The 12,516-nt window shown below is 37.4% G+C and overlaps 1 protein-coding gene across 4 annotated transcripts in view; it reads right to left on the reverse strand.

Annotated features, from left to right (window-relative positions):
• Window positions 1-12,516, reverse strand: part of LOC106880268 (oxysterol-binding protein-related protein 11) — a 160,411-nt gene that overhangs the window by 104,798 nt on the left and 43,097 nt on the right. For all 4 annotated transcript variants that reach the window (XM_052973275.1, XM_052973272.1, XM_052973273.1 and 1 more), the window contains exon 2: window positions 11,221-11,280. In XM_052973275.1, the coding sequence (XP_052829235.1) occupies window positions 11,221-11,280 (60 nt within the window). The remainder of the gene's footprint in view (window positions 1-11,220; window positions 11,281-12,516) is intronic.

Here is a 12,516-nt window from a genome sequence, read left to right on the forward strand (position 1 = left end):
TGTGTGTGTGTGTGTGTGTGTGTGTGTGTGTGTGTATATATATATATATATATATATATATATATATATACCATCATCAACATCACTTAATGTCCATTTTCCATGCTGGCATGGGTTGGACCAGTTACCTATTTTGTCATGGTTTCTATGACTGAATGCCCTTCCTAATGCCGACTACTTTACAGAGTTCACTGGGTGCTTTTTATATGGCACTAGCATAAGTGCTATTACATGGCATGGACATGAGAGCTTTTTACATAATGCCAGCACACATGCTTTTTACATGGCACCAGCATAGAGCTCTTGCAAACCAATCCTCTTCAGCAGGAGGAGCAGCAATTTTGCTACGGAGGATGGGTCAGCAGAATTGTTAATGCTGATTAATAGCAAGATTATATATATCACATGACTTACAGTAATTACAAGACATAAAATATTTACAAAATATTCATGGCACCTTGGGTAAGTGTCTTCTACTGTAACCTGGGCCCAACCAATGCCTTGTGAGTGAATTTGGTAAATGGAAGCTGTGTGGAAGCGCAAACTGAGTGTGACTGGACTCAGATTCTTAATTGGACATGCTTGTGTTGCTAATAACAGGAACACAGCTTTCCATTTTCTCTTAATAACTTTGATTAATATGCAGAGAACAAGTAAAAATTTAACCCAGCATAGTAATTTCAAACAATGAAAACCCCTTCTATGCCCCTACACAAGTATAAATAGTAATAAACAGCATTCAGTTATTTATAGAAATAGTCACTTAACTATTACAGTCTTTACTATACACTTTTATATTCAAACTAATAGCTACATCCCGGCTGTGATAGTTACAACATTTTGGTTGTTGTCCCTTCCATTCTTCTTCAAGGGCTGTTAAGCATTCAGTAATGTCCTTGGATTTTTTTTCTATCCAAATACTTTATTAAATCCACAGGAGTAGATTGTTCTCATTCTCTGCTGTCCATATCAGGAATATTCTTGGATTAATTATTAATTCTCTGACTTGTAATGCTGCTTTCTCATTCCACTTGAACCAGAATAGGTGTGGCTCTGTGATTAAGTTTGCTTCCCAACCATGTGAACATTATGCCAATATAAGAGTGAATCTTTTGCAAGTCTGATGAAATGCCACTCGAATGAAGGAAAAAAACCCCACAAATATTACGCAACTTTCCACATGAAATATTTATGTATAATGGTATTAAAAAAGGAGTGGTACCAAAATAATTGTAACCGATGATTAAAAATGAGCTAAACTCTTTCTTCATCATCTATTTTGGATTACATATTAATCTTCATAAGACCCACACATTGAATTTAATAGTAATGTGCCTGGATTCTCTACAACAGTGGAACTTCAATCTTCCTCAAAATTCTAATTTGAGAATGTAGATAGTCAGAAGCTTAAAATAAGTGCTACATTGGAAATACTCCAGTTTTATACACTTTCAGGACCCTTTTACACATACAGAGAGAAAGAGAGAGAGAGAGAAAGAGAGAGAGAGAGAAAGAGAGAGAGAGAGAGAAAGAAAGAGAGAGAGAGAGAGAAAGAGAGAGAGAGAGAGAAAGAGAGAGAGAGAGAGAGAGAGAGAAAGAGAGAGAGAGAGAGAAAGAGAGAAACTGAATGAACTACAAGCTAAACTCACACCCACCAAGTAACTACAACACATATTCATTCCCTGTAAGATAGTTAGGCAATAGAAATTAGGAGTTTTAATCATACTGCTCATGTTTATAATTATAGATTTACTGTTGTTTCTTAATTAAAGACCTCTTCATGTGGTCCCCATATCTATGCTAGGCCTACTAAGGTTATCAAAGCTCAGCATATGTGCTGATTCTTTCATTCAGGAATCTAATGCTGTAACACAGTTACTAATTAATGTGTCAACAATATGTACAAATACTGAGTACAAATGAAGTCCAAACATTGAGGGAGCTTTTACTTAAACAAGACAAGCTAATGTAGTAGCATTCAAAGAAATTCTTACTAGATTTCTTTCATTTATTTAATCTTCCACCATTATTCTCCATCTAGTTTTCTGACTTTGCTACAAACCTTGAAGTTTTCACATAAGGCTTGCCTTATCCAACCAAATTCTTGTTCATAAGACTTCCAGATATTGCATTTCTATCCACTGAGATGCAGTCTACGAACGTTTATCTGTGGTTAGGATGGATCTTCTAACAACAGCCTGTCCTACTCTTTCAGTCACCATTCCTGTTTTCCTAGAATCAAGCATGCTGTGCTTCAGGTTTACTATTGTTTGATATTCTTCTGCAATGGCCTGTAGGGTTAAGTGTTGATGTGCTTGCTCCATTTTTGAGAGAAACCTTGCCTGAGTTTCTCTATCTTCAGTTGCCATAAGGCCTTGTATGAAGATAGGGGATTTAAACATACCCTGAGTAAGTTCCTGAAGTTTAAGTGTATTTTTTGTTAAGTACCAACATTCCATTCGAGTGTTAAATAACTAAATTTTGTCACAAAAGATCTGTGAGAGTAATTCAATAGTTTCTTGGAAACACATCTATCAACTTTTTGGGTGATATAAAGCTACAGTAGCATTCATGCTCAACCAGAGCTACTTTGCCTTGCTTTCTCCTCATCCAATCATGACTTACAATCTTTGTTAAAAATTTCCTTGTACCTTCTATAGTACACAGGAAATGTAATACCCTCCTCCTTATATTTGAATTCAGAAACCGAGTTTACCACGCCATTTGGCGTAGACAAACTTACTGAATATTTGGACTTCCTTGATTGTAACTCAGTTGACTGTTGTTGTTGTTATAATATTTGCTTCTGCAACTCATCTACTTGTTCCTGTTGCTTCTCTTGAAGCTGTATTACTGCATCTAACAGGTTCTCCATAATTTAACAATTTGTACGATGCACAAATTGTCAAATAACCTATGCGAGCTTTGAAAAATCCTCGTCGCCAGATGTTATATACTTATGCCTCCAATATCATAGTATGGTTGATATTGCCAATGATAGATAAAGAATACATTGTAACAATGTTATAACAATGCAAAATAGAAACAGTGGCAGTAACAAACATGTAATGAACCAGCAATCAATATTTCCAACATACTAACTCGAACTGTAAACTGTACCTGGACTTTGAAGACCAAACTATGAACTGCCAATTATGTCAGACTGCTACTATTTATATGTAGTGGTCCCATCTATTCTTGTCAGAGGGTGTCGTCTTCTAACCACAACAAAAGCTATATATATTCTTCTGAGAAATTGAATGAGCTAATACAATTTCCTTTGTCATTAGACTTCTCTGCTGATACATCAGCCCTGTCAATCTCCTAAGGGTTAATTCAGGTATCTCTACCTCTTCTTCTTAATCCTTTTTGCCCCTTGTTGAGCATAGGGCCTCAACAGTTATTTTCCACTTTTTGCGGTCATTGGCGTGTTTCTTGGCTGCTTCCCATGTCAGGCCCGTGGTCCTGAGCTCGTCCAAAATGCTCTGCTTCCATGTCTGCTTTGGGTGTCCTCGCAGGTTCCAGTCAAGTGGTGGTTGTGTCACATTTGAGGGTTCTTTCTGCAGTCTGTGTCCGATCCATCTCCATTTCCTTCGTCTAATCTGAACATGTATGGGTTCCTGATTGGCCCTTTCCCACAGATCGGTGTTTGGCACTCTGCCGCTACTTCTAGGGTCTTGAAAATACAAAAGTGCCAAAGGCAATTAAAATAACAACCTCTAAGCTTCCATAAGAACAAAACACTAGGATGTCATAAAAGAAAGTTAGAAGAAGTTAAAATATTGAACTAGTGAAGTCCATTCAGGATGAATTTAGAGCAAAAAGGAATGTAGGAAAAGAAAAATATCCTGGACATATACAGAAAAGAAAATAATTTTAAATGTGGAAAAAATTCTGAATTTGTTTACTCCCCATTGCCAAAGGCAGTAAAATAACTCCATGATTAATCTCCTTCCTTTGTTTTTAACATCTTTTGCCAATTTTAATATGACCCATACAGAGCGGCACCAATTACTTCCGTCAAAATATTTCAAAGCGTATCTAATTGGTGCAATGAAGAACAAGGTCTTAAATTGTGACCAAATATAAGTCATTAACAAAGGAAGTAGATCATCCATGAAGTTATCTTGCTGCCTTCAAATGTATTCTTTCTGTTCTATCACAACAGCAATGACTTTTACAACTCTCAACTAACAAGTCACATACCATTTCGATTGAAGCTCATCCAACGTGCCATTCTTTCCACCATTCTCCACACCGGTGTCCAGAGACAACTACTGATACTTAATTCAGCTGTTGTTGGCACTCCGTCGCTTCCGACGGTCAAGGGTTCCAGTTGATCCGATCAACGGAACAGCCTGCTCGTGAAATTAACGTGCAAGTGGCTGAGCACTCCACACACACACACACACGTGTACCCTTAACATAGTTCTCGGGGATATTCAGCGTGACACAGAGTGTGACAAAGCTGACCCTTTGAATTACAGGCACAACAGAAACAGGAAGAAAGAGTGAGAGAAAGTTGTGGTGGAAGAGTACAGCAGGGTTCGCCACCATCCCCTGCCGGAGCCTCGTGGTGCTTTAGGTGTTTTCACTCAATAAACACTCACAACGCCCGGTCTGGGAATCGAAACTGCGATCCTATGACCACAAGTCCGCTGCCCTAACCACTGGGCCATTGCGCCTCCACACTTAAGTCAGCATATATAATGTTAAAAATTTGATAACCTTCAAAATCAAAACCTTATAATTAAATCAAGGGTACATACAACATACATGATTTTTCCTGCCAGCTGTATCTCAGAAAAATGTGAAAGATTATATTAAAGTAGAATTTATTATTTATATCCATTGCATTCATGCAAGAAACACCACTGCCTGAATTTCACCATCCAGGCACTGCACTAATTACTTTCTCTAATCCTTCTCAAGAAGATGAACTTTCTGTTATTCCTCTTCTACTGACCTATTTCCTCATAAATGTTGATTTACAGACATTCAAACTTAATGACATCACTCTTACAGGTCTCAAAGGGATTGCAAATGTATAACTGAATCATAATAATATGAATATTATGATAATATGAAGGGTTTCATTACACATAGTTTATGTTAGTTATACTCTGTTTTGGGAACTTTTTAAAATGGCATTTAAAAAAGTTCTGACAAAATCATAAATGGCCAGTTCCAATTACATACCGAAATATTTGGTTAGACTTTAAAAGGAAGAGCAAGCATGGAAAAGTGGACATTAAAATAATGATGGTGATGTAGTTTACATATTCTTAAAATGTTAACTGGTAGTTACAAAGTAGTTTAGTTTTAGAAATCTATCCATATGACATGAAGTCAATCAAAGAGACTTAGTTTTAGAAATCTATCTGTATGACATGAAATCAATCAAAGAGAAAACAAAACAGAAATTAAATTAAATAGAATCAGAATTCTGTAGAACGATAGAGTGAGGAATATATTCCTACTACAGTTGTTACAAGGTCACATGACAGTGAATAGCAAGGAATTCCATGTCATTATACATTGAACAACAGATACATTCACATTTTACAGATGGAACGTAAACAATAGATTATTTAAAGGTACATGACAAAAGAGCATAATAACAGTCATAATAGTTATCTCAAAATATCATGAATAAATGTAATTACAAATTCTTTTACATAGAAAATACAAACAGTGACAAGATCAGATGAGAGAAACTAAAATGAAATATCGCCAGTCGCAGGACTTAGATAACATGTACTTTATATATAATCATATATTTAATGTAGTTTAATGTGTCCTAAACTTTGATGACAAGACCAGATTGGCCAACACTCCTACCTTAAAACTTTCAGCATGATATTCCAGGGAGGGTAATTTTTAATTTGAATACTCAGCCTCTACTGAAATGAATTTAAGCACCACTTGAGAATGATAATATCTCATGCTAGGAAACATTAACACCGACCAGCTAGCTTTTTCCTCTTAAACAAGAAGTGAGTTAGACAGTTCTGCAAATTCAGACATTTCCAAATGTTTTTTAATAAAGTATTTTGTGGGTGGTTGATGGCAGAATTAAAGTATCAGACAAAATACCTTGTAGTATTTGGTTCTGCCCTTTTACACTCAAAGCTCAAATACCACCCAGGTCCACTTTACTTTTTAATTTTCCTGAAGTCATCAATTAAACCCAAGAAGATGGTGCCCCAGTATGGCCACAGTTCAATGACAGAAATCAGTGAAGAACAAAAAGGCCCATTTTAAATACTGACTTTACATAGAGTTGTAGTAAGGCAAGTAGAACTGATGTCTTACAGATCAGGAATACAACACTGCAACATAGTTACTAGCTAATGTCTCACTGCATGGTTTCTTGGGCCAGCCAAAGTGTTGTGAGTGGATTTGGTAGACAGAAACTGAAAGAAGCCCAACATGTGTGTGTGTGTGTGCGCGCACACGCGCACTTGTCTCCTGCCCCTGCTTGACAACTGGTGCTGGTGTGTTTACATAACCATAACTTAGCAGTTCAGCAAAGAGAACAATAGAATAAGTGCCAGGCTTTAAAAAAAAAAATTAAAAAAAAAGAAATCCTGGGGTTGATTCATTCAGCTAAAAATTCTCCAAGGCGGTGCCCAGCATGGCCGCAGTTTGATGACTGAAATAAGTATAGGATAATGAGATATATGCCACCAAATAAGGTATCATCGTCATTTTGTTTAATGCCTACTTTCCATGCGGGTATGGGTTGGACGATTTGACAGAAGCTGGCCAGGTAGAAGACAGCACCAGACTTTTGTGTCTGTTTTGGCATGGTTTTTTTTGGCATGCTCTTCCTAACATCAGTCACCTTGCAGAGAGGACCGAGTGCTTTTTACATGGCACCTGCAGAGGCAAAGTCAGCTGTAGCATGCTTTTTACAGCTGGATGCCATTCGAACGTCAACCACTTTACAGTGTGGACTGGATGCTTTTTATGTGGCACCAGCACTGTCAGGGTCACCAAGTAACTTGCAAGTCAAAGATCCTTTAAGAGGGAAGGAGATGACCTTGTGCCATATGATAAATGGTTAGAGTGTGAGAGAGAGACAGAGGAGATTGATCAAGAATGAGGACAGAAATAGGTGTACTACTGTAGAGAAGATACATGGTTACAGAGAGAGAGAGAGAGAGAGAGAGAGAGAGAGAGAGAGTGGAAGAGAGCAAGAGCGCAAGAGAGAGCAGGAGAAAGATGGTGTCAAAGTGTCAGGGCATATTCACAAGGAACAGAGATCAGAATATTAATGTATAAAGGTATATTTTATTATATCTGCAGCTCACCCAGTACACATTAAATGTTAAATAAAGCTAGGACACATACTTAAATAATTTGTTATAGTGAGCAACTATGACATCAACATTATGAAAGAATATAGAAGGTGGGAAACCGAAGCAAAAACAATTCAATTTCCTATCTTGTGAAAAACCAGAGTGGACAGTCAAGTAATCCACCAAAAACAAAGTGATAAAAATAATAGCACAAACTATGGCTGATTCGATGAAAAGAACAATGATGGTAGACAAAATATATTTGAATGGAAATGAAAGTGGGAGAAAATGAGAAGTAAAATGGAAGGCAAACATTGAGAATAGTGTCCTATATGAGGGGGTGCTGTAAAGTTCCTGGCTTTGGGCAAAAGAAAATACAGGAGGATCAGTTAATTATGATTTTATTCTACATATTCCCCTCTCAGATTGCAGTGGTCCTTCAGTTTTTCTAAGCCTTATAAAAGATCTCAGAATGTTGGGCCTCCAACCAGGCCCTTTGCAATACCCTTAAAACCAGGAATCTTTCAGTACCCCCTCATAATTTACACATATTAGCTTCTCCACATTTGTATAAAACCTCTTAGTCCAATCAACACAGCCTGATTATTTTCCATTTTGTGGCATCTGAGGCCGGAGGTTATATAAAAATAGACAAAGCATTTACAATCTTTGCTTCCATGCAAATAGGTACCATGAAGAAGTGTAATTTGCTGGTATAAGCGATATTGAGGACCACTGAACACTTGATTTTGTTAGTAGAAACACTAAAAACGTTATGCTTCAGGCATGGTCTTGAGGATAAAATGTTTGCTTTGCAATCAAGTGGTTCCAGGTTCAATCCCACTTTGCTGCACCTTGAGTAGGTGTCTTCTACCATAGTCCCTGATTAGTGAATGAAATTAGATTCTTCCCAGTTTAATGCCACCACCAAACCCTTGAATACTTTTAGGAATATTCACTCTGTTGGAAGCACTTGAACCAGGTTTCCAATCTGAGTATAATCTATGAACTATGGTTTTTTTCCCTGCCTGTGCAAAACTAACTTTGATGGACACTACCCTTACTCCTCTAGACCATGAAAACAAAAATTAAAAAAAATAACAACATTAACATTCAGTTAACATTAACAATGGCCAATTGAAATCCATGTAAGGACTGGTTGACTGAATTCATTCTTATGACAGCTAGGAACCAGAGGCAGTAAATAATGGAAATGATAGGGTAAAGGGTGAAGAACCCCTCTGGCACAAGTCTGGGCAAGGTTGTTTGTGGAAGATTAGCAGTCACCTATGCATACCAGCCACTGCTCTCCATGCCATTGATGTTATCCAAGGGAAAGAAAAAAACCAATACAGCTTGGCATTGGTGATGTTACAACTCATTTCTACAGCTGAGCGAACTGGAGCAACGTGAAATAAAGTGTCTTGCTTAAGAAGACAGCACATAGCCTGGTCCAGGAATTGAACTCACAACCACACGATTGTGAGCCCAATACCTTCACTGGAAATTATAACAGCTACAGAATATTAATGGTCTGCCAGAAATAAGTTTCTGTTTGTTTGGTCTGTGGGTAGGGAAGGTCATGCTCAGAGCCTTCAAAGAAGCCTCTCAGGGCTGATGAGATCAACATATTTAATAGCACTCTTGAACAGTTGCAATTTGACAACACAAAAAAAAAATGTTGAGTAGGAATTTCAGAGGCACAATATTCTAGGAAGAAGAACTGTGAATAGACCAAGTGCAAGGCTTAGGTGGAGGTGGCAAAAGCAATATGAGTGATGATAGGAAGAGGAATGAGTTGAGTATGTGAGTGAAGGTGGCACATAACCAGCCAGGTCCAAGTAGTGGAGGTTACTGTAGTAACAATACAAAAGACAGAGAAAGGTGGACATCACATCTGCAGACCAAAGATTGGACTGTATTGGGAAGAATTATCAAAAAGCAAAAATAGTGTTCAATAACAATGCATGAGAAAATGCATGATTTATTTGTGTGAAATAGCAGTTTCAAATTTTGGCACAAGACCAGTAATTTTAGGGGAGGGGTAGATATTAAGAACCAGCAGCAAATAGATGTGTTGTCTTTTCCACCCTCACCAACAGGAACTAGTCCATGTGCAATCAATGGAGAATTATCTGAAGACTGATTGAGGTAAGCATATAAAATGATTATGTGTCTCTTCCTCAGGAGAGGTCTGACATTGCTTTGTCTTATCTTTGTCTTTATTTTCACAAGATTTTTTAATGACTGAGTTTTGTTCTCACTTTTTTCTAGTGGAATTATTCTCTAGTACTAACTATAGCCAAGATATCGAGCAGAATTATTTGTTTCTCTAGTAGTTTATTCAATTGTATCTATCTAGCAGCTGCAAGGTTATGAAAGTGAATCAATTACATTGACCGCCAATGCTCAACTTGTTTTTAATTTATCAACCTTAAAAGGATTGAAAAAGTCAATCTCAACGAACTCAGAATGTAAAGAGCTGAAAGAAATATTGCTCAGCATTTTGTCCAATGCACTAACAGTTTTTTCCAGCTCAATGCGGAATAGTTCCAATATTTTTAGAACTTGTACTTGCATTCACCCAGGTTTAGTTGGAACTAGCTTTAATCAGAGAATCCTCAGCATCTTAATCAGAAGTCAACCATACCTGGACACCACAGGTGTGTGACACAGAGATCATCAGCCAGTTGTGATTCCAATACACATTATAAATGTGAAGGCCAAATATCAATTCAAAATCTGACCTGATTGAGCCAGAGTTGCTTAAAAGGCATCTCCTTGGGCTGGTTACCCACTCTGTCATCCATGGAGTGAGCTCCCACTACAGGGTGTGTTTGGGCTAAATTTGATTTTTTTTTTTTTTGCTTCCAGTTTTCAGGAACAGCTTGATATACTGGTGAACAGTCAACAGCATTGGAAAGCATAAAGATTAAAGTTGTAGTTGAGAAAAAGTTAACAGACAGGGAAGACTAGAAGCCACCTGAATATTGGAAATGATGATTCATACTGAGTATCAAAACGCTGACATTATGACTGCTGCTCAATGCTCCGTCAACACTCTAAAGGCTGTAAAATGTGACATGGACCACTGCAATGGAGACTATTGAGTCATGGCCAGCAAGAAGGACACAACAGGTATTTTTACTGTGTCCACTTGCTTAAATTCATCCTCATATCTTTGAACAGGGTCTTAGGCTCAATTCAGATGGCTATGTGAAGCTACTGGAGACCATGGTCAATCCTTAGCTGGAGAGATTTGCTGCTTGAAGGTCATACATGTGGCAGCAGAATTTGGTTCCTTGCCATAGCTCCGAAAAGAATCAGAAGTGGTTGTTGGAAAATGTCTACAATTTCACCAGCCCCTCTTCTGACCTAATTCCCCCAGTTGTAATTCCATGTGTTACTATATGTTGGGTGTGGTTGAAGAAAAACACCAACTGCTCTGCCTGCAATGCCAAAGCCAAAATGGTAGCTAAGATCATGGAGATGTTTGAAGATCTTCCCAGGGACACAATGTAGAATGCATGTGGCAGGTCCTGGAGCTGTCTGGAGGTCATAGTGGAAGCTGAGGGCAGCTACTTTGAGTAAACTCTTATCTCCCAGCCATAACCTAGTTGATATTCATTATTTTTTTTACATGCATTTATTTTTGGCTGGAATATTGTGTTCCTTTTATGTAAACTGTCAAATTTATCCCAGACACCTTGCATATGCATGCATATATGTATGTACATGTAATTTAATTTTGCAAAGTTTTCCTTCGTTTCTCATCAACCCACCCAAATTGTTATTACTTGTAAGCAATCAGACTCTTGCTTTGGATATCACTTGTGCTAAATTTTAATGAGATCTTTAACTAAAACAAATACCTAATATCTGTTGAGTAAAGGAGAATAAAAAAAAAAACACTTACTGAGATATTTTCTCTTGGTTTATAACTGGAATTATATATAGTAGCATTTTGATTCGTTCCCTGAAAAGTAAAGTAAAAATATATTTAAGAAAAATAGCTACATCATTTTCATTATTATTAGGGAAGAATAAGGTGGTGAGTTGACAGAATCGTTAGCACACTGGGCAAAATGCTTAGCTGCATTTCATCTTTTCAGAACTTGGTGAGGCTGTCAGGTATACACTGAAAGGGATGACATGCATGCTGCCAGAACATGCAATAATGCATAACCTCTCTCCAGCTTCATTGTTTAATATTTGCCGGAGATGGATGTACATCATAAATTATTCTCAAGAGTAATCACAACAAGCTGGTTCGTTTTCAACAATAGTTTCTTTGTTCTGATGTGTCTCATGTCACTTATGTGCACTGACTTCTTAACCTACTGCTAGCACACATTTTCATTCTCCACACTTTTGATAATGGTATTTTTACCCTTTAGCATTCAGATTCCTATGTCAAGTGTTATGTTTGTTTATTCACAATGTTCAGAATTAATCATGCATTATCTCATAGCTTTGAGATTTCCATGATGTGATTGTTTATCTTTAGAATAACATTATAAGGTATGTATGAGAAGCCAAATCTAGTTTGTTTCAACATAAAATAAGAATATTTTGGCTGGATATGGCCAGCTTAAATGCTGAAGGGTTGAAGTCCTGAGAGTCTCAAGAAATGACTGACTTAATGTTTCATGCCAATTCAGTTGCCAACTGCAATAAATCCTCCATCACAATTTGATTCATATCTCAAAATCCATTTGTACTATAATTTAAGGAGGTTGCATCGATACAGTCTAGGAACTTAATTGCTCGCTCCCTAATTGTTAGAATATGCTCCTTTCCAGTTTCAAAAGGAAATTCTTTTATCTGACTTTGAGTTATTAAATTATTAATATTTGTGTGTGTGGGGGAGAGCACTTTGATGTGCCACTGACATTGCTAGAATTGCTCATCCTGCAATATTTAGAGAGCTTCTCTCTTAGCATGCAGAGGTGACTGTACTAGGTATCCTCTGAACAGCTTTTTGTCCTTCTGAGAATCATCTCTACAGCCATCATAAAGAAGATGAGGCAAATGGTGGATCATCAATTTCTTGGACATAAACTCTGTAACTACTGATCCAAGGTATTGCAGTAAATGGTCCTTCACATACCCCAGAAGGCAAATAAAATAAAGCGCACGGAAAACTGAACCATATGCATTTGTATACTTAAACCAGCCAGCCTGAAGGTCGTTTCCTTTTTTTTTTTTTCAT

This window comes from Octopus bimaculoides, chromosome 15 (genome assembly GCF_001194135.2).
Source record: "Octopus bimaculoides isolate UCB-OBI-ISO-001 chromosome 15, ASM119413v2, whole genome shotgun sequence".
Classification (NCBI taxonomy): domain Eukaryota; kingdom Metazoa; phylum Mollusca; class Cephalopoda; order Octopoda; family Octopodidae; genus Octopus; species Octopus bimaculoides.